This window comes from Ovis canadensis, chromosome 1 (genome assembly GCF_042477335.2).
Source record: "Ovis canadensis isolate MfBH-ARS-UI-01 breed Bighorn chromosome 1, ARS-UI_OviCan_v2, whole genome shotgun sequence".
NCBI classification, from domain to species: domain Eukaryota; kingdom Metazoa; phylum Chordata; class Mammalia; order Artiodactyla; family Bovidae; genus Ovis; species Ovis canadensis.
In genome coordinates, this window is record NC_091245.1 from 269,965,345 (window position 1) to 269,986,078 (window position 20,734).

Sequence of the window (20,734 nt, forward strand, 5' to 3'; positions counted from 1 at the left end):
ACACTGTCCATCATTACTCACTGATTTTCTCTGTATCCCTGGGATGGAGTTGACCACATTAACTGGTTGCCCCCCCCCCCCCACCCACCCAATTCCTCTCGCATTTCTACAGGGACAGGAACACTTTCTTGCACATGGGATGAGAATTCTATTCTTGCCTGGAAAACTCCATGGACAGAGGAACCAGGTAGGCTCTACTGTCCTTGGGGTCACAGAGAGTCGGACATGATCGAGCAACTACCACTTTTCACTCTCATCTCCTTGGTTGAAAGCCAGTTGTCAGATCGGGGACAGAGTACTTCCAGTTTATTGCCTCTTCCTTTATCTTCCCTCCACCCTCAAACTGGTTTTTTTTTTTTTTTTTAATAATTAATTTATTTTGGCTGCATGAGGTCTTCGTTGCTGTGTGCAGGCTTTCTCTAGGTACAGCGAGTGGGGGCTATTCTTTGCTGTGGAGCACAGTCCTAGGTGTGTGGGCTTCGGTAGCTGCAGCACCTGGGCTCAGTAGTTGTAGCACACGAGCTTAGTTGCTCTAAAGCATGTGGGACCTTCCTGAACCAGGGATCAAACCCATGTCCCCGGCATTGGCAGGTGGATTCTAATCCATTGTCCCACCAGGGAAGTCCCCCCTGCCCAATTTTTTTTTTATGACATTTACATGGAGTAAGGAAAAATGCTTCCTTTGCAGAATGTGTTTACCCTTTAGGCCCTCATGGAATTTTCTAGAAAGAGGATAGAGACCCCAAAGGTGGGGATTCAGGTGGTGGGTGCATGACCTGTTCTGGTGGGAGGGTCATCATCTGTTTATCAGGTGGGGCTGGGGATGCAGTCCCTCAAAGGCCGTGGGGACTAGGAGTGACTTTAGTGGTAGGTGAGGGTGGGTGGTGCTCCTTACGTGTTCCTCCAGCCCAGCCTTGGAAAGGTCGTTGGCCGGAAGCAAAAAAGCACTGAAAGGAAATTTTAACAAAATGCTCCTCCGCAAATTTTCTAAATGGAGTTAAGTGTGCAAAGAGTAGGTGGGAGTAGGTTCCGGTCTGAAGACCTGCTGACCTTTGTAGTGACATTTGGACCTTTACACCTTGGGCTGTGAGGTGGGAGGTGGGCCCAGGCCAGGACTCAGCAGAATTACCAATGTCCTCCAATGCCGCAGATGGGCTCCAGGGCAGATGAAATTTCTCAGAACATGTCAGAGGCACCAATGCTTTTCTTTTCAGAAGGACCATCCTTGTAGGCACTCAGAAACGTTGCATTTCGAAAGGCGGACCTACGAATCTGGCTTATTCAAGTGCTTGGGTCTTCACTGGAAACGAAAAGACACTCTGATCTCTCAAACTGCCTAATTTGATTTTATCAGAAATTTATACATACAAAAGTTTCCCCGTAGGCTGAGAACTCTGCTGAGAAACCTTAGCCCAGAATGTAATTAGCCTGAGAGAATTATCAGCATTGGAAAATAAAACTGCATTATGATAAAACGTCCTAATTATGGCAACGGTGTCAGTTATTCACCCCTAATGCCTGTGTATTTATCCCATCATCTCATCTGGTAATGACCGTGACCAGGGTGATACTCCCTCGGTGTTGCCCAATAATGGGCGGTGGAGATAGTGTATCTTTGCCTTTATTTTTGCTGGCACATCCTGGCATTGAAGCACATTAAAGTAATAAAATCAGGCAACAAGGCGTCCTAGTCACTCCCACCATGTTCCCGTAACCCCCCTCATTTACAACAGACTGAGACAGAATAAAAAAAAAAATTTTAGAGCAATTTAAGATGAGGCAACACTGGATATGTAAATCCTCTTTAATAGGCAGTTGTGGCAGCTGGCTGATTCTTCTTCTAAAATGCCTTGACAGCCTTCAGACCAGTGCCTGAGCTGGGTCGGAACAACTCTGTTTGGGGTGGGAAATGTACAAAGGTGACTTTCATCATTACCTTCTGGGCTGTGGGCGTTGCGCCTTGTGGACCATCATTCCACCTTCCAGGTCCTGTGTTAAGTCCCAGTTCCAGTTCTGGGAAGGAACCTGTTAAGAAGGTGAAGTTCTTACCTGGCTGGATGACACAGGCCATTTTTAGGTTTGAAAAGATGAGTTGCTCCTCCCTTCCTTTTTGTTTGGCCTTAAGAAGGAGCTGCCAGGGTTCAGGAAAAGCTGAGAACAATTTCAAGGGAAAACACTGGCTTGAGTTTGAGACCGTGAAAGAGACAGAGCAGCAAGGCAGAGAGACCCGTGAAGGGTAGCTGTTCTCCAGATGCCAAGGAAGAAAGTGGCACATCCTAGGCACAGGGCTCTTGGTCAAAGTGCAACGGCTCTTGCCCCATTCAGCATAGTGTTATAAGAGGATTCCCGAGGTTAGAGACACAAGAGAGAAGGAGAAACACAATGGCCTGACTCTGCAGAACTTATTTCAGGCTTGACTGAGCTTAGGGTAACAACTATAAAAATAAGAGGTTCAGAAGCTGTGGAACAAGTTGGAACTGGCCAAAATACGTGCCTTTGTGTCCCTGAACTTTCATCTCCTCCTTCGCCCCCTTTTCTGGTGTGACTCTGCCCAAACCTGCAGTGGTTAAGACAGCACCATGATTTAGGAGGGATTCCCAGCAACACAGTTTTATGTAACTGAGCTCTGCGCTGATGCTTGCTCCAGGACACAGCCAAGAGGAGACTGGGCAGCCTTCAAAATGGCCACGAGGTTATGGGTCTCCCAGGTGGGGTGTGGCCTCTGGCAGCCAGAGGGCCATCTGCAGGGGTCCTAACTGTCACACCCCTAATCTGTCACAGATCCCAGCTTGTTCAGTCTCTCAGTCGTGTCCGACTCTTTGCCACTCCAAGGACTGCAGCACGTCAGGCTCCTGTGTCCTTCACCATCTCCCAGAGTCTGCTCAAACTCATGTCCAGTGATGCCATCCAACCATCTCATCCTCTGACTTCCCCTTCTCCTCCTGCCTTCAGTCTTTCCCAGCATCAGAGTCTTTTCCAATGAGTCAGTTCTTCGCCTCAGGTGGCCAAAGTATTGCAGCTGCAGCTCCCATATCAATCAGTACTTTCAGTGACTATTCAGGGTTGATTTCCTTTAGGATGAACTGATTGGATCTCCTTGCTGTCCAAGGGACTCTCAAGCATCTTCTGTAGCACTACAGTTTGAAAGCATCAATTCTTCAGCACTCAGCCTTCTTTATGGTCCAACTCTCACATCCGTGCATGACTATTGGGAACACCAGCTGGACCTGCTCATAAATGCTAGAGGGGGGAAGGGAGAACTGGAGGAGTTGGAGGGGGTGAAGCCAGTGCCCCGAGCTTAGGGGACTCTGAAGTCACTTATCTGAGTCTACTGATGCCTCCTTATGTATATTAAGTTTACCCATTATTTTGACACTTATGCAGCTGGATTTATCAGCTAGAAGTTCTTGCAAGAACCATCTTATCAACAGATCATCCACTGGGGTGTGGTTCAAACCATTCTGTCTTATGCTGACCATAACACTGGGCCAGCCTTATCTCTTGTTCAAGGTGGGGCTGAAGCCTTGGACTGCCAGCATTATAGTAACTTGGGAAACTTGTTAAAAATTCAGCTCTCTGGACCTCATACAAGACCCACTGAATCTGACTCTATTTTTTAAATTAATACTTTTGCTTCTTTTTTTCTTTAATTGGAGTAAAACATGCAGTAAGGAGTAAAACATTTCTTTTAGGAAACAAACCCTAATTAAGACTTTTTCAAAGTGAATATACCCACCATGTAGCCACTACCCAACTCAAGCTATAGAATATTTCCACCACCCTAAGGGCTCCTTCCACCGTTTCCAGACAATACCCAGCTTCCAAAGGCAACTCTTCTTCTGATTCCCGTCACACAGTTTTCCTGTGTTTGAACTTCACCTACATTGGACTCTCCTAAAGGACTCTTTTGAGTCTGGTTTCTTTCCCTCCGCATTACACGTGTGAGATCCATCCACAGTGTGGTTTGTAGTAATAGCTACTTTTTTTTTTCTACTGTGGTATGAGTATCTGGTGTAGCGTGTGAGTGTATGGTGTAGTGTATGTGGTGTAGTGTGGGGTAGTATATGAGTATGCGTGCTAAGTTGCTTCAGTCATGTCTGACCCTTTGTGACCCCATGGACTGTAGCCTGCCAGGCTCTTCTGTCCATGGGATTCTCCAGGCAAGAAGACTGGAGTGGGTTGCTGGGCCCTTCTCCAGGGGATCTTCCCAACCCAGGGATGGAAGCCTCATCTCTTAAGTCTCTTGCATTGGTAGGCAGGTTCTTCACTGCTAGTGCCATCTGGGAAGCCCGTATATGAGTACACTACCATCTATTTATTCGTTCTGGGAAGCCCATATATGAGTATACTACCATCTATTTATTCATTCTACTCTTGGTGGTGTCTGAGTTGTTTCCAGATTTTGGCTGTGACACTAAAGCTAATAAGAATATTCATCTCAGTGCTTTCTGTGCCCCTCACACTCGTTTCTGTTGGGAGTGGCATTGCTATGTCATGGCATAAATGCATGTTTAGTTTGGGTAAATAACTGCCAAACAGTTTTCCAGAGTAGTTGTACCAATTTGCACTCTCAGCAGCAGCGGTTGGGGGTCCGCTGCCCCATGGTCCTGTCCATACTTGATATTGTCTGAGCTTTTCATTTTAGCCATTCTGGTAGGTGTGTAGTCAAATCTATTTGTGGTTGTAACTTGCATTGCCCTGCTGGTTAATGATGTTAAGAACCTTTTCACGTGCCTGTTGGACATCTGGGCTTCGTCTTTGTGAAGAGGCTGATCAAATCTTTTTTAAAACTGAGTTTGGGGTCTCTTAGCAACTCTTCATTTAGAGGAAGAGCTTGTTATGAACAGCCTCTCCAGGTGACTTAAGAACTTCATGCCAGAGAACCACCTCTGAAGAATTTCTTAAGATGTCCAATTTTCTTGAGGCATCTTTTTTCCTTTCTTCAGTTCTCAAACCAGCAGTCGACTTTTTCCCTTTCTGTTATTCAGGTTGTAGATTCAGTGCTTTCCTCTCAACTCCTTTTGAACTGCAGATGGCAGAAATGGACTTCCTGGGCTAAATACGGCCACTTCTGTCATCGGAGCCTGGCTGAGTTTCCTGGTCCTTCCGGCAGCATTTTGTTAGCAGCATAACCTTGTTGGGAGGACAAAGATGGGAAGAGAAAGAAGAGACTGGGGACTGCCCCAGGAGGATGAAGTCTATGGCTCCCCTCTCTTCTCTAACATCTGCCTTTCTTTTCTCCTGGAAGCCCTGGTAGGGAGGATGTCTGCTCAGTGTTCTTCTGTGCCTCTGTCTGGGGACACATGTGTGGATGTGACCCGCTCAGGTCATCAGGGAGACATTATTTCCACCTGTCTTCCTACCTTCCATATCAACTGTGAACACTCTGCTGTCTAAGTACAAATGCTCCCCAATGAAGGAGGGGACCTAAACATTTTATAGTCTTCCAGAGTCCTAGAACTCACAGGAACCAGCCCTCATTCCAGAGATGGAAACAGTAGAGAATGCTGGGGATCATGTCCCGGTGGGAGAGCTTGCTGGTCTTTTTCACAGATGGTCATCCTGGCAAGAGAGGTGTGTCTCTTCTAAAGAGGATCAAGAGATGGAGGGAGGGGAAGAGAATGTCTTTCTTTTTTGCCTTTAAGGGGGTTCCCTCTGGCTGCTCTTTCCCTCTGAGAACCGCTATTCAGAGGCCCTGAATGGCAGGAAGTGGTGAGGAGATGGAAGGAAGGCAGAAAGCTCAGCGAGTGCGTGTGTCCTCCCTGCCCACACCTCCCACTTGGAGGCTGGGGGAAGGGACCTCAGAAGGCTACTCACAGCGTTGTCACTGTTAACATACATTCACCATGATTTTGTGTGCGTGCAGAGCGGAGTCTGGCCTTTGTAATTGTGAAGCTGGCTCTGATGAAGAGCCCTTCCTTTTGCAGGCTGGCTGCGATGGTAAGAGTATTGGAAATTGCCATTTTCTCAGCGTCTCTTTATGATTCTCTGGCTAAAGGGCATTATATTTAATGTGACAACAGTGGACTTGAAAAGGTAAGGCCCGGTTTCTGCAGTATTGAAATAACCATCCCCAGTTCCCTATACACACAGGCACACAGAGAGACACCCAGGCAGACACAGACAGACACACAGACACACAGGTGCAGGCACAAACACAGAGATGGAGATATGCATCCACACAGACACACAAACACAGTGCATCAGTTCAGATCATTCGCTCAGTTGTGTCCGACTCTTTGCGACCCCATGAATCGCAGCAGGCCAGGCCTCCCTGTCCATCACCAACTCCCAGAGTTCACTCAGATTCACGTCCATCGAGTCCGTGATGCCATCCAGCCATCTCATCCTCGGTCGTCCCCTTCTCCTCCTGCCCCCAATCCCTCCCAGCATCAGAGTCTTTTCCAATGAGTCAACTCTTCGCATGAGGTGGCCAAAGTACCGGAGTTTCAGCTTTAGCATCATTCCTTCCAAAGAAATCCCAGGGCTGATCTCCTTCAGAAAGGACTGGTTGGATCTCATTGCAGGCCAAGTGACTCTCAAGAGTCTTCTCCAACACCATGGTTCAAAAGCATCAATTCTTCGGCACTCAGCTTTCTTCACAGTCCATACACAGACCCAAATACAGACACAGACACACAGACACACACATACACGCACTCAGATAGACAGACAGACATGCACAGAGGCACAGAGAGACACAGACACACAGGCGCACACACACACACACACACACACAGAGATGGAGACATGCCTCCACACAGACACACAGACACAGGAGCATACACAGACACATACACACACATGCACACACACAGGTGGAGACACACAGAGACAGACACGCACAGAGGGACCCAGACACAGGCACGTGCACGCACGCACACACACACACACACAGATGGAGACATATATATACACAGACATACAGACACAGTGCATACACAGACCCAAATACAGACACAGACACATGCATTCACACACTCAGACATACAGACAGACATGCACAGAGGCACACAGAGACACAGATACACAGGCGTGCACACGCATACACACATACACACACACACATAGATGGAGACTCATATATACATAGACATACAGACACAAGTGCATACACACACCCAAATACAGACACAGACACACACATACATGCACTCAGACAGACAGACAGACATGCACAGAGGCACACAGAGACACAGACACACAGGCGCACGCACACACACACACAGATGGAGACATGCATCCACACAGACACACAGACACAGGAGCATACACAGACACACACACACACATACACACACACAGGTGGAGACACACAGAGACAGACACGCACAGAGGCACCCAGAGACACAGACACACAGGCATGTGCGTGCACACACACATGCATACACACAGAGATGGAGACACACACACACAGACATACAGACACAGGTGCATAGACCCAAATACAGACACAAACACAGACACACACATAGACACACTCAGACAGAGACGCATAGAGACAGACACCCACAGAGACACACAGAAACACAGACACACAGGCGTGTGCCTGCACACACACACACACAGAAATGGAGACGCACATACACACAGACATACACAAACACACAGACACACACACAGATGGAGACACAGAGACAGAAACACACAGGCACACGCATGCACACTCCTAGGACCCATGGGCCCTGTCCCGGGCATGTCCACCCTGGCTCAGGACCCTGGATTGGAGCGGGCGTACATGGGCCACGACGTCATTACAGGATGGGGTCAGAGGTAACCCGGAACGGGTAGGAGGAGGGGAACTGGGAGGAGGCTGCCTGCCCACGACTGGTCAGCCGTGACCCTCTGCGGAGCCTGCCTGAGCCCCCTCCTGGCTGATAACATTGGGGAGGGTTAACTTTTCAGCCCCGTCTCCAGATAAATGGCCACACTTTCCTTGCTAGTAGAACAGTTTGTAAACTCCCAGTTGCCTCTGAAATTCTGAAGGGTGGTTTCTCATCTACTGGTGTGTGTATGTGTGGATGGTGAGGGGCACATGGTTAAGCCTTGGCAATGATCCCAACCCTGGCACTGCCCTTCCCCCCTGCCCAGGAAGCCCACGGACCTGCAGAACTTGGCTCCCAGCACTAACCCACCTTTCATGACTTTTGACGGTAAAGTCAAGACAGACGTGAATAAGATCGAGGAGTTCTTGGAGGAGAAATTGGCTCCCCCAAGGTGAGCCTCGTCAAAACCAGTGCTGGCAACTTGGCTGTCACTTTCCCCTGTTCACAGACAGTTCTGAAGCTCCTGGCACTGTGTGTTGGTTTCCTGCGGCTGTGGCGCTTACCTCCTGAGCTGTACCTGTGGTGTGCCACAGGAAACACAGCGAGATTAGAAGCCCTGAGTCTAGGTGGCTGGGATTTCACTGCTCTGCACCTGCCATTTGGCAATTAGGGTTTGATGGCAGGAAGTGGGGAGGAAGTGGGCCGATGTCACGTGGGTGGCCTGTTTCTGCTGGCCCTTTGGGAGGGTGTGTTACACGCAGCATCGCTGCAGGCTGGGCCTGCAAGGGAACCCTCTAGTTCATCATCTTTATTTCAGGAGGAAGAGAACCAAGACCAGCAAGGCCAGGGGGCCCTCCATCCCAGGATAAGAACAGTCCATCCAGTTCTGTACTCCTGGATGGGGTTGCTCCCAACTTTCAAGATGGAAAGATTAGGAAAACATTTAAGGAGCAGTTTTCATTTTTATATGTGCTCAGAGAAAGTAATTTCTTCCCCTCCCGCTTTGTATTCTCCTAAATCAAACATTGCTGATCTGTGATACTCTCGCTTTGAACTTTTCAAGGTACCCTGAGCTGGGGACCCAGCACCCTGAATCTAACTCTGCCAGAAATGACGTGTTTGCCAAGTTTTCAGCATTTATAAAAAACGAAGAAGGATGCAAACGAGAGTGAGTCTGTTTTCTCCATGGACCTCCATTCCGCCTCTGGTGTGGCTTCTTATAAGATGTAGGGAATTCTGACTCACTGCACAGCGGGGTCGGAGAAGGCAATGGCACCCCACTCCAGTATTCTTGCCTGGCAAATCCCATGGACGGAGGAGCCTGGTAGGCTGCAGTCCATGGGGTCGCTAGGAGTTGGACACGACTGAGCGACTGCACTTTCACTTTTCACTTTCATGCACTGGAGAAGGAAACGGCAACCCACTCATGTTCTTGCCTGGAGAATCTCAGGGACGGGGGAGCCTGGTGGGCTGCCATCTATGGGGTCGCACAGAGTTGGACACGACTGAAGCGACTTAGCAGCAGCAGCAGCAGCACAGCGGGGAGGGATCTGTGTATAGAAATAAGGAAAAAGTACCTCCCACTCTGAGTCTGCACATGGGTTTCAGGGACTGAGTGCTTTTCTAGAGATTGTCCAAACAAGGACATTTTTAGGAGAAAATCATCACCACCAGTGATTCCTTGCTCTCCCATGGAATTCAGGGTGAATGAACCTTCTGTTGGTGCTCCCTTCACTATGCGATTTCCACAAAGATTTTTTTTAATTTTTTAAAAAATGTTTTGGTCACATTGTATGGCATGTGGGATCTAAGTTCTCTGACCCTGCATTGGAAATGTGAAGTCTTTTTTAGTTTATTTATTTTTAGTTGGAATATAATTGCTTTACCATATTGAGTTGGTTTTTGCCATACATCAACATGAATCAACCATAGATATATACCCATCCTCTCCCTCTTGAGCCTCCCTCCCACCTCTCACCCCATCCCACCTGGAAAGCACAGAGTCTTAACCATTCAGTTCAGTTCAGCCGCTCAGTCACATCTGACACTTTGTGACCCCATGGGCTGCAGCACGCCAGGCCTCCCTGTCCATCACTAACTCCAGGAGTTTACCCAAACTCATGTCCGTTGAGTCGGTGATGCCCACCATGAAAGTTTCTCCATATAGATTTTTGAATAAATGAATAAGTTCTAGAAGCAGCAGTGTTGTGTAGACAGCAGAATTATTTTCCAAGGAGAAGTGAATCTTTTATTTAGATCTCATAAACCCACCTGTCTCCTTCCTGACTCTCTTAACACTCACTGGCCATATCTCAGGATGGAAGGGACAAACTCCTTTATTGGTGTTTTTTTTTTTTTTTTTTGATATCTAGAGAGAGGAGGGCAGGAGGAGAGGGGGATGACAGAGGATGAGATGGTTGGATGGCATCATTGACCCAATGGACATGAGTTTGAGCAAGCTCTGGGAGATGGTGAAGGACAGGGAAGCCTGGCGTGCTGCAGTCCATGGGGTTGTAAAGAGTCAGACAGGACTGACCGAGTGAACAATAACAAAGACAGGAGATGCGGACTTCCATGGCTCATCGTAGTTATTTTCTGCCTTCCCATTTTAGTTTATGAAAGGAACCTGTTAAAGGCCCTGAAGAAGCTCGATAGTTATCTGAACAGACCCCTGCCTGATAAGATAGATGCCTACAGCACCGAGGAAGCTGCTGTTTCTGGAGGGAAGTTCCTGGATGGCAACGAGCTCACGCTGGCTGACTGCAACCTCTTACCCAAGCTCCACATTATTAAGGTTTGTCCTTCCTCGTACCTCGGGTGCTGAATACATGAATGGGGCTTTGTTTCATTTTGTTTGGACTTGCGTGTGTGTGTGTGTGTGTGTGTGTGTGTGTGTTTTGCCAAGACAATCTAAAACAGGGTCTCCTGAATTTAAAATTCTAGCTAGTTTCTGTTTGTGGCAGCCAAGCCCCAAGTTTGAGATATGTGGATGCTATTCTCAGATGTTCCTCGGAGGTTCTCCTCAAGCATCTGAGAGCTTGGCTCTCATCCCTCCATCCTCACAGCTTCTCTTTTCCAGTCTTAACCCCCACAGCCTAAAGACAAGCTATGTGAAAGCAACTTGAGGGAATACATTGATTGTAGCTGGTGTTTCACACTCCAGGCTGGGAGATGGTGTTTGGAATCTGCGAGGATTAAAATGTGAACTCGGGAAATTCCCTGGTGGTGGTCCAGTGGTTGGGACTCAGCACTTTTGCCGGGGTGGCCTGGGTTCAATGCCTGGGTGGGCAACTAAAATCCTGCAAGCTGAACAGTGCAGTCCAAAAACAAAAACAGCAACCAAAACAGCTGAGCCAACCTTGGAAAGAAAAAATGAACTCAGTCAATTGTTGGTGATGGGAAGAGTAAGCCTAACCCTGGGATAAGGGAGGAGGTTGGCTCTTAACACAGACCCCTTACAGCTGGTGAGCAGCTGACAACTCCTCGGCTGGACCACGTGTGGCAGCCTGTTTTCCCTGGTGATCGAACATGAAATAAAAGTCACTGGTCATGTATAATTAGGGTTTAAAGATTCCCTAGACCAGTAGTTCTCCAACATTAGTAGGCATAAGAATTGTGCCTACTAACATAGAAAATGTGCCTGCTAGGGGCTCCAGGCGTCTCTGACTCTTTGCGACCCCATGGACTACAGCTCCCCAGACTCCTCTGTCCATGGGATTTTCCCAACAAGGTTACTGGAGTGAGTTACCATGCCTTCCTCCAGAGTATCTTCCTGACCCAGGGATTGAATCCACATATAAGACAATGCAGATGGCTTCTTTATTGCTGAGCCACCAGGGAAGCCCTGTTAGAAATGTCAACCCCTCAATTCAGCCCCTGACGCATATAATCAGAATTTCTGTGGGTGACTCTGAAATTCAGAAGCAGATGACCCCACCCTTGGACTCCTTAGTTACGGCTCCTCTCTGAAGTGCCCCAGTCTGGGTGTCACTCACAGCTGTTAGTTTTTGTATCATTATCACTGTTGGTGTGCCCCTGGTCCTCAGTGTCCCTAGATTCCCCAGGAAGAAGCCCAACCCTTGTTCAGAGGCATCCTTATTATACAGGTCATACCAGGTCCAGAACTAGGTCCTTGGTATAAGGATAGGGAGATGGGAGAGAAGACATAGGGAAATACAAGTCAAGGACCTTTTGTTCTAATAACGCATTTATTTGGGATTTTAGTTCAGTTCAGTCACTCAGTTGTGTCCAACTCTTTGTGACCCCATGGTTCTTTGTTTGAAGACAGAGCGTGGGGTGGGCCAAGAGAGGCAGGGACCAGCCCTATGGAGATGAGAGCTCTGTGGGGGCAGAGCTGAAGGTGAAACTGTTCAGAGGTGCCACCTGTGTGTTCTGCCACTGTCCCCTGACCCAAAGGAACAGGGAGGGGAGGTGGAAGGGAGGAGAGAAGGAAAGAAGCGTTCTGCCTTTTGACTGCTGAGCAGAGAAAAGAAATAAACTTGGAATCATTCAGAAGAGAGACTGTAGATGACCTCAGCGTCACTTTTAGCCATGACGACCTCCTCCTAATCCTCAGAGTGGAGGAGGCACTAACCCTGACTTTGACCTTGACCCTCATGTGTCCCTGGAGCAGAGTATAGAGCACTGTTTGATGAGCAGGTGAAAAAGTTAACGGTTAGTCGCTCAGTTATGTCTGACTCTGTGACCTGTGTACTCTAGCCTGCCAGGCTCCTCCATCCACAGAATTCCCCAGGCAAGAATACTAGAGTGGGCTCTCATTTCCTTCTCCAGGAGATCTTCCTGACCAGGGGTTGAGCCTGGGTCTTTTGCATTGCAGGAAGATTCTTTACCATTTGAGCCACCAGGGAAGCCCCTTGATGAGCAGGTGTTTGAGAATAAATATCCAAATTGGTCTGCCTGCTGCCTGGCCTTACTCCCAATGCTCTCCACCTTGTTTTTAGGCAAATAGTAGGTCCAACTGGTCTGCCCATTAAAAGATGTTTAGTAACCAAAAGGAATCCAAGTGGGACCTCTATGTGGATAGAGATGATCACAAAGAAGAAGGGGAAGGGTTAAATAGAACAAAAGAGAAAAAGGCAGATGAGAAACACCTCTCTGGTTAAGATTGGTCCAGTAAACCAAAGAACTTTTCAGACAGATGCTTCTCTACAGCCTCAAAAAAAGAAAGAAAGAAAGAGAACATGATTTCTTCCCTGATGGCTTAGTGGGTAAAAAACCCACTTCTGCAAGGCAGAAGACACAGGAGACATGGGTTTTATCCCTTGTTGGGAAGATGACCTGAAGTAGGAAATAGCAACCCACTCCAGTGTTCTTGGGTGAAAAAGCCCATGGACAGAGGATCCTGGTGTGCTACAGTCCATGAGATCTCAAAAGAGTTGGACATGACTGAGCTACTCAGCCTAGCAAACAAACCTTTGGAGAAAGGGCTCAGAGACAAGTCACAATGTGTCAAAAAATATAATCTCACAAAGAGGATGAAAATGAAACTGGTAGAACTGGAAAAAAAAACTTAAAAACAAAGCAATTTCAGAAATTGCTTAGAAGTTGTATTAGGAGTAGCAAGAGGTGGAATATGACTTTGCAGAAATTCATCAAGGATTTTTAGGACAGCCTGAGGAAATTCTCTCAAACTGAATGGAGAAGCAAGAGGTAAAGGTGATTAGAGAGAATCCAGGTGCACATAATCAGGAACAAGAGAACCAGAAAGGAAAAAAAAGAGGAAAAAGCAGACTCAAAGGTAAAGAGTTTTGAACTAAAGGAAGACCTGAACATTTACTTTAAATAGCAATCCATGTTTAGAAAAATACTGTCCTGAACAGTCAACACACTATGTATGATATAACTGATAAATTACTGAACTTTGACAATAAAAAAGAACCTTTTGGGTGCCCAGATGATAATGATAATAGTAATAATAATAAAAGGTAAGGCCACCTACACAACAGAGAAATTCAGACTAGCCACATATGTCTCTAAAGTGAGGTGGAAGTGTTGCTTGCTCGGTCATGTTTGACTCTTTGCCACCCCATGGACTGTAGCTTTCCAGGCTCCCCGTCCATGGAATTCTCCAGGCAAGAATACTGGTGTGGTGATGACATAAATCAAAGCAAGATCCTCTATGACCCACCTCCTAGAGTATCAGAAATAAAAACAAAAGTAAACAAGTGGGACCTGATTAAACTTAAAAGCTTTTGCACAGCAAAGGAAACTAAAAGCAAGGTGAAAAGACAGCCCTGAGAATGGGAGAAAATAATAGCAAATGAAACAACTGACAAAGGATTAATTTCCAAAATATACAAGCAGCTCATACAACTCAATACCAGAAAAACAAACAACCCAGTCAAAAAGTGGGGGAAAGACCTAAACAGACATTTCTCCAAAGAAGACATACAGATGGCTGACAAACAAACAAAAAGATGCTCAGCATTGCTCATCGTTAGAGAAATGCAAATCAAAACCACAATGAGATATCACCTCACACCAGTCAGAATGGCCCTTACCAAAGAGTCTACAAACAATAAATGCTGGAGAGGGTATGGGCAAAAGGGAACACTCTCACACTGTTGGTGAGGATTCAAATTGATACAGCCACTATGGAAGATGGTAAGGAGATTCCTTAAAAAACTAGGAGTAAAACCACCATCTGACCCAGCAATCCCACTCTTAGACATATACCTGGAGGAAAACAAAATTTAAAAAGACACATGCATCCCATTGTTCATTGCAGCACTATTTACAATAGCTAGAACATGGAAGCAACCTAGCTATCCATTGACAGATGAATAGATAAAGAAGTGGTAAATATACACAATGGAAGATTACTCAGCCATAAAAAGGAACACATTTGAGTCATTCTGATGAGGTGGATGAACCTAGAACCTATTATACAGAGTGAAGTAAGTCAGGAAGAGAGATAAGTATCATATGCAAATGAATATATACAGAATCTAGAAAAATGGTACTGAAGAATTTATTTACAGGACAGCAACGGAGAAACAGACATAGAGAATAGACTTATGAACAAGGGAGAGGGGAGGAGAGGGTGAGATGTATGAAGAGAGTAACATGGAAACTTACATTACTGTATGTAAAATAGACGGCCATTGGGAATTTGCTGTGTGGCTCAGGAAACTCAAACAGGGGCTCTGTATCAACCGAGAGGAGTGGGATGGGGAGGGAGATGGCAGGGAGGTTCAAAAGGGAGGGGATATATGTATACCTATGGCTGGTTCATGTTGAAGTTTGACTGAAAGCAATAAAATTCTATAAAGCAATTATCCTTCAATTAAAAACGAAAGAATACCAGAGTGGGTTGTCATTCCCTTCTCTGCAGGATTCTAGGATCACGTTAAAAGCCAGAAAACAGTGTTTTAACAGTTAAAGGGTTTGAGACTTCCCTGGTGGCCCAGTGGTTAAGAATCCACTTTCCAATGCAGGGGACACAGGTTCTATGCTTGGTCAGGGAACTCAGAGCCCACATGCTTTGGGGCAGCCAAGCCCATGTACTGCAACTAGAGAAACCTGTGTGCCACAGTGAAGACCCAGCACAGCCAGTAGTCCAAGGATTAAAGGAAAGGAGGTGTGATGTAAGAATTTCATATCCAAGTAAATTGTTGCTTTTACCTAGACTTCTGGTCTTGATGGAATAAACACTCTGAGCCATTTTGTAAAAATAAAATTTCTATATGATGACATAATAAAAAAGGATAATAAAATAAGAATCCAAGAACAGAGAAGGTGTGTGGTATAAAAGGATTGGTGGTAAATCTGAAACCAGAACTAAAACTCAACAGCAGTAGGAATTATAGCTACAGGACTGAATCAGATGTGCTAAACTTCAATTTTCACACCATTGGAAGGAGGATAATAGGTCAGAAACAAGAAGAAGTTTAAGTATACTAATTTCCTTGCTTATTAGCAGGAGTAAGTAGAGGTCAATCAAAGAATAGCTGATAAATCAAGAAATAAAGAATTCCTATTACTTAAGGTTATATAGGAAACCACTGGACCCACTCCAGTATTCTTGCCTGGGAAATCCCATAACAGAGAAGCCTGGCAGGTCCATGCAGTCACAAAGAGTCAGACACAACTTAGCAACTAAGCAACGACAACCACTGGAAGAGTTAAAACAGACCATAAACCTTCCAAACCACCAGAGAGGGAAACACACACATACATAAATGCAAAAATATTTACAGGAAGTTGGGAAACAAAGTATTACATTAATAAGATATGATATAAAACAAGTTTACATTTATGAGAGGCACATATGTAATAAATTTACTCAGAATGTTTGGGTAAAGCAAAAGCAGGCAAATGCAAACAAAAGAAAAGCAGGAGTCTTGACATTAATCTCTAGTAAGATTGAATTCAAGTAAAAGATAATTATTTAGAAGGCTCTATGAAAAGATATGTGATCCTGTCTTGCTGCATCATTAGCTCCCAGCTTCCAAAATCTGAGAAATAAGTCCTGAAGATCTTCTAACTGGTGACAGATTCCACACTCATGTTGTCCAAACATCCCAGGAGCCAATATAACGGGAAATACTGTCCTTCCAAGTATTGTTGTTCAGTTGCTCAGTAGTGCCCGACTCTTTGGGACTCCATGGACTGCAGCACGCCAGGCTTCCCTGCCCATCACCATCTCCTGGAGTTTACTCAAACTCATGTCCATTGAGTAGGTGATGCCATCCAGCCATCTCATCCTCTGTCGTCCCCTTCTCCTCCTGCTTTCAATCTTTCCCAGCATCAGGGTCTTGTCCGATGAGTCAGCTCTTTGCATCACTTGGCCAAAGTATTGGAACTTTAGCATCAGTCCTCTCAATGAATATTCAGGATTTATTTCCTTTAGGATTGCCTGGTTGAATCTCCTTGCAGTCCAAGGGACTCTCAAGAGTCTTCTCCAACACCACAGTTCAAAAGCATCAGTTCTTTGGCACTCAGCTTTCTTTACAGTCCAACTCTCACATCCATACATGACTTATGGAAAAACCATAGCTTTGACTATATGCACATTTGTTGCTAAAGTGATGTCTCTGCTAAGAAGCTGTCTAGGTTTGTCTTAGCTTTCCAAGTGTTTGTCCCCCCAAATTCATATCTAAGTTAGACCCAAGTCCTAACTCCCAATATCTCAAAACTGACCTTATTTGGAAATAGAGTTTTTGCAGATGTAATTAGTTAAGATGAGATCATGTTAATCGATTAGAAGCAGTATAATGGGCCCCTAATCCAACATGACAGATGTTCTTATAAAAGGGAATTTGGATCCAGAGACACCAGCACAGGGCAAGTGCCAGGTAGAGACTGGAGCTGTGCTCCCATGAGCCAGAGACAGGGAGAGACCTGGAATGGATCCTTCCCTGGAGGCTTCAAAGGGAGCTCAGCCCTGCTGACACCATGATCTTGGACTCTGGGCCTCCAGGAGTGTGGGAGAAGACATTTCTGTTGTTTCAAGCCACCCATGGTTGTAGTGCTTTGTTAAGGCAACCCCAGGGAACACATATCATCTGCAAGAGGATACACCCTCCTTTGTGGTGAATTCCCAGCGACACCCTCCAGCCAGAGGAGACATCTCACACCACTGTGTTTTCATGATATCCATTCTCAGCTACCCCATCTGTAAGTAAGAAAGTGAAGTCGCTCAGTCGTGTCTGACTCTTTGCGACTCCATGGACTGTAGCCCACCGGGCTCCTCCGTCCATGGGATTCTCCAGGCAAGAATACTGGAGTGGGTTGCTATTTCATTCTCCAGGGGATCTTCCTGACTCAGGGATCGAACCCAGGTCTCCCACATTGTAGGCAGATGCTTTAATCTCTGAGCCACCTGGGAAAACATTCACTGTTTCCTTGAGAATAAGGATTTTTCAGTTCATGAATCTGCCCTCTGCACATGGTAGACCCACAATGAAATGATCCTTTCAGGGGCAGAATGATGGAAATCCACAGGTGTAATATACCCAGGTACTTGGGGTTTCAGAAGGTGAGGTTCAGCAAATAGGAAAAAGAGGGCACTTCAAAGTGATCCTGGCACAATCTAAACTGAAGATCCATCCTGAACCTTTGAAAATGAAAGTGTTAGTCACTTAGTTGTGTCCAAATCTGTGGATCCCATGGATTGTCTCCTCTGCTCATGGGATTCTCTAGGCAAGAATACTGGAGTGAGTTGCCATGTCCTCCAGGGGATCTTCCTGACCCAGGGATCAAACCTAGGTCTCCTGAATTGCAGGCAGACTCTTTACCATCTGAGCCATCTGAATCTTTAGGCACCAAATAACCCAGCAGCAGAACACAGGGAGAGAAAACTACTAGAAAGACAAAGAGAAATCCACCAGGTTACAGAGCAAGCTCAGGGCTTCCCTGGTGGCTCAGATGGTAAAGAATCTGCACAGGAGATTCGGGTTCAATCCTTCGGTCAGGAAGATTCCCCTGGAGAAGGAAATAGTGGCCCACTCCAGTATTATTGCCAGGGAACTCTCACAGACAGAGGAGCCTGGTGGGCTACAGTCCATGGGGTCACAAAAGAGCTGGACACGACTGAGCAACTAGACAATAGAGCAAATTCATGCCAGTGGGTCATGAGGACTGTCTGTGATGAATGGGTGGGCATGGTTGTGTAGCACCTCTGTTTTGAGTCCCATACTCAGTATGCCCCCGGAAAACTCATATCTCAACTTGGGCAGCTTGAACGGCTGTAGGACATGGGAACTTGAGAAAGAATATATTACACGCCTCAGAAGAATGGATTGTCTGATGTAACTGCCTACGTTTGTGGGTTTTCCCTTTCTGACTGTTTCCTCTTCATTTTCAGATCGTGGCCAAGAGATACAAAGATTTTGAATTTCCTTCTGAAATGACTGGCATCTGGAGGTACTTGAACAATGCGTATGCTCGGGATGAATACACAAACACATGTCCCGCTGACCAGGAGATTGAACACGCATATTCAGATGTTGCCAAAAGAATGAAGTGAAGCCAGACTGTTTTCTGTCTCCTTTCTCAGCTGTGTGAGCTAGACTATGGAAAGAGTGTCTCCTTTGCCTTTCCCTCCCAGTAACCATCCTTTGCAAAAAAATGCTCATACTTTAGCAATGTGGATACCATCGCATGCACTCAACAGGAAATTATTCCTAGCCTTGTAATTTGTCAGCTCACTAGTATATATGAATAATACCAGTTGTTATACACTCCAATTGTCTGGTTTATGTTCATTTATATCTTTGGCATTCCGGGACCTTGTAATCCATGCTATTTAGGGCATGAGTTTTGCAGTTTAAGTTTCAAAGCAAATAAGGCTTGAATTCAAGCCTTACCTATTATTAACCTCCTTTATTTTTTAAAAAAGTGTGTTTGTCTGTGATAGTTTTCATAATCATTCATAGCCTTCTGCTCTAAAATGGTAGTTTAACTTTTAAAAAACAAAATTATTTTTATAATTACAAAGTGATACTTGCTTGTTTTAATATTTGAAACAAAGTCAGAAGGTATAAAAAAGAAAGACAAAAGTCACCTAGAATTTCACTACAGTTAGATAACTGCTGATAACGTGTTGGTGAGTATCTTCCAAGTCTTCAGACTCTTTCACACATACGCATTCAAACCACATATAATTTCCTGCCTCTGTGGTATTGTGTTAGTTTATTTTCAAGGACTGGTGAGGGGACCACTCCCCCCTCCCCCAACCCCCGCCTTGGTAATACCTTGTTGGTCAGCCCTAGAGGACTTAAAACAAAAAGATTTGGCACCACAGATCTCAAGAGTGTGCTTGGAGCCAAGTTTCAGAGGGATGGAGAACTTCAGGGGCCACAGAGACGCAGGCAACTGCGAAGACCAGCAGGACCGGAAGCTGTGGGAGGGCCCCAGCAAGACCGGAAGCTGAGTTCCTGCCGCCTTGATGCCTCTGCCCCTGGTTCCAGGGAAGGCACGGAGGAGAGTGCCTCTCTGTGTTTCTCCTTCTGGCTTCCTTTCGGGGGCCTTCTCTTGCTCCCTCCCTCTCAGACACCACGCTTGCAGGAGGACTCTGAACGTCATCTGTGTTGCAGAAACTCCCTGCCCCCTGTTGCAGCGTAGACCAAGCACATCTTGATTCTTCAGATGGCGTCACACCGACCTCTTCCGCCATGATGTCGCGTTGGGCTAGCCTGAGCCCTGCTGTTTCTCTGCCCTCTCTAGCGTCATTTTGAGGTCAGGCAGGGAAAATCCAGGGAGATTAAATTCTTGGTGACTCCTCTTGGGCACTTCTGGTAAATAGGCAAGCTGGGGAGGAAGTGGAAAGTACTGAGTCAAAAAAGTGTTCTGGTTCATCTGACTTCCCCTCCCCCACTCCTGAGCCAGCCTCGCAGTAGCAGCTGTGTGTGGGGGGGCTGGGTTCCTACTCAAGGCTTGGAGGACAGAATGGGAGACTCCTTCCACGCTCATCTAGACTCCCAGGGTTCCAGCGTCATCAGCCAGGTGGTGTTCTTTTGACATTGGCACACACCTTCCAGAAAACTCGCTTGTGGAGTTGGAGGCGGCATGTGATTGATGTTAAAAACTCGTTAGGAAAAAAAGTATACACCTGCTCACCCAGTGATTCATTTGGAAAAAAAGGAAGATGCATTAACATTCTGAGATTTCTGGGATTTAGAAAAAGATGTCTGCTAAGAGGAACAAAGCCCTTCAAAGGGTGGCCACTTTCTCTTTCCTCGTACTGGATGCTATGGTTTAACCAGGGGCAGCCAAACCCCAGCCCTCCACTTGCTTAGTTTAGCCATTTATTTTAAGAAGTTGTGTCTGGCATGTGTCGCCGTGATTCCTGTTTCCCATCAGTTTAGGGGTCAGATTCCGAAGATGAGTTTTACCATGTTACATTTAAACTTAGTAAATGAATTGACTACCTTAGTGCCAAGTTTGTATTTTTAGAGGTTAAAGCAATCTACATAAAACCTTTGTGCCTTACAAATTAAATGCAT

General features: G+C 46.1%; 1 protein-coding gene across 1 annotated transcript; it reads left to right on the top strand.

Moving 5' to 3' along the window:
* The first annotated feature begins 7,696 nt into the window (after positions 1 to 7,696).
* LOC138430402 (chloride intracellular channel protein 6-like) lies at positions 7,697 to 18,976 on the top strand. The gene is given in 6 exon segments (XM_069572601.1): positions 7,697 to 7,773; positions 8,092 to 8,217; positions 8,830 to 8,913; positions 8,915 to 8,934; positions 10,379 to 10,560; positions 18,595 to 18,976. Coding segments are annotated over 6 exon segments (651 nt in total). The 3' UTR covers positions 18,757 to 18,976.
* The last annotated feature ends 1,758 nt before the right edge of the window (positions 18,977 to 20,734 follow it).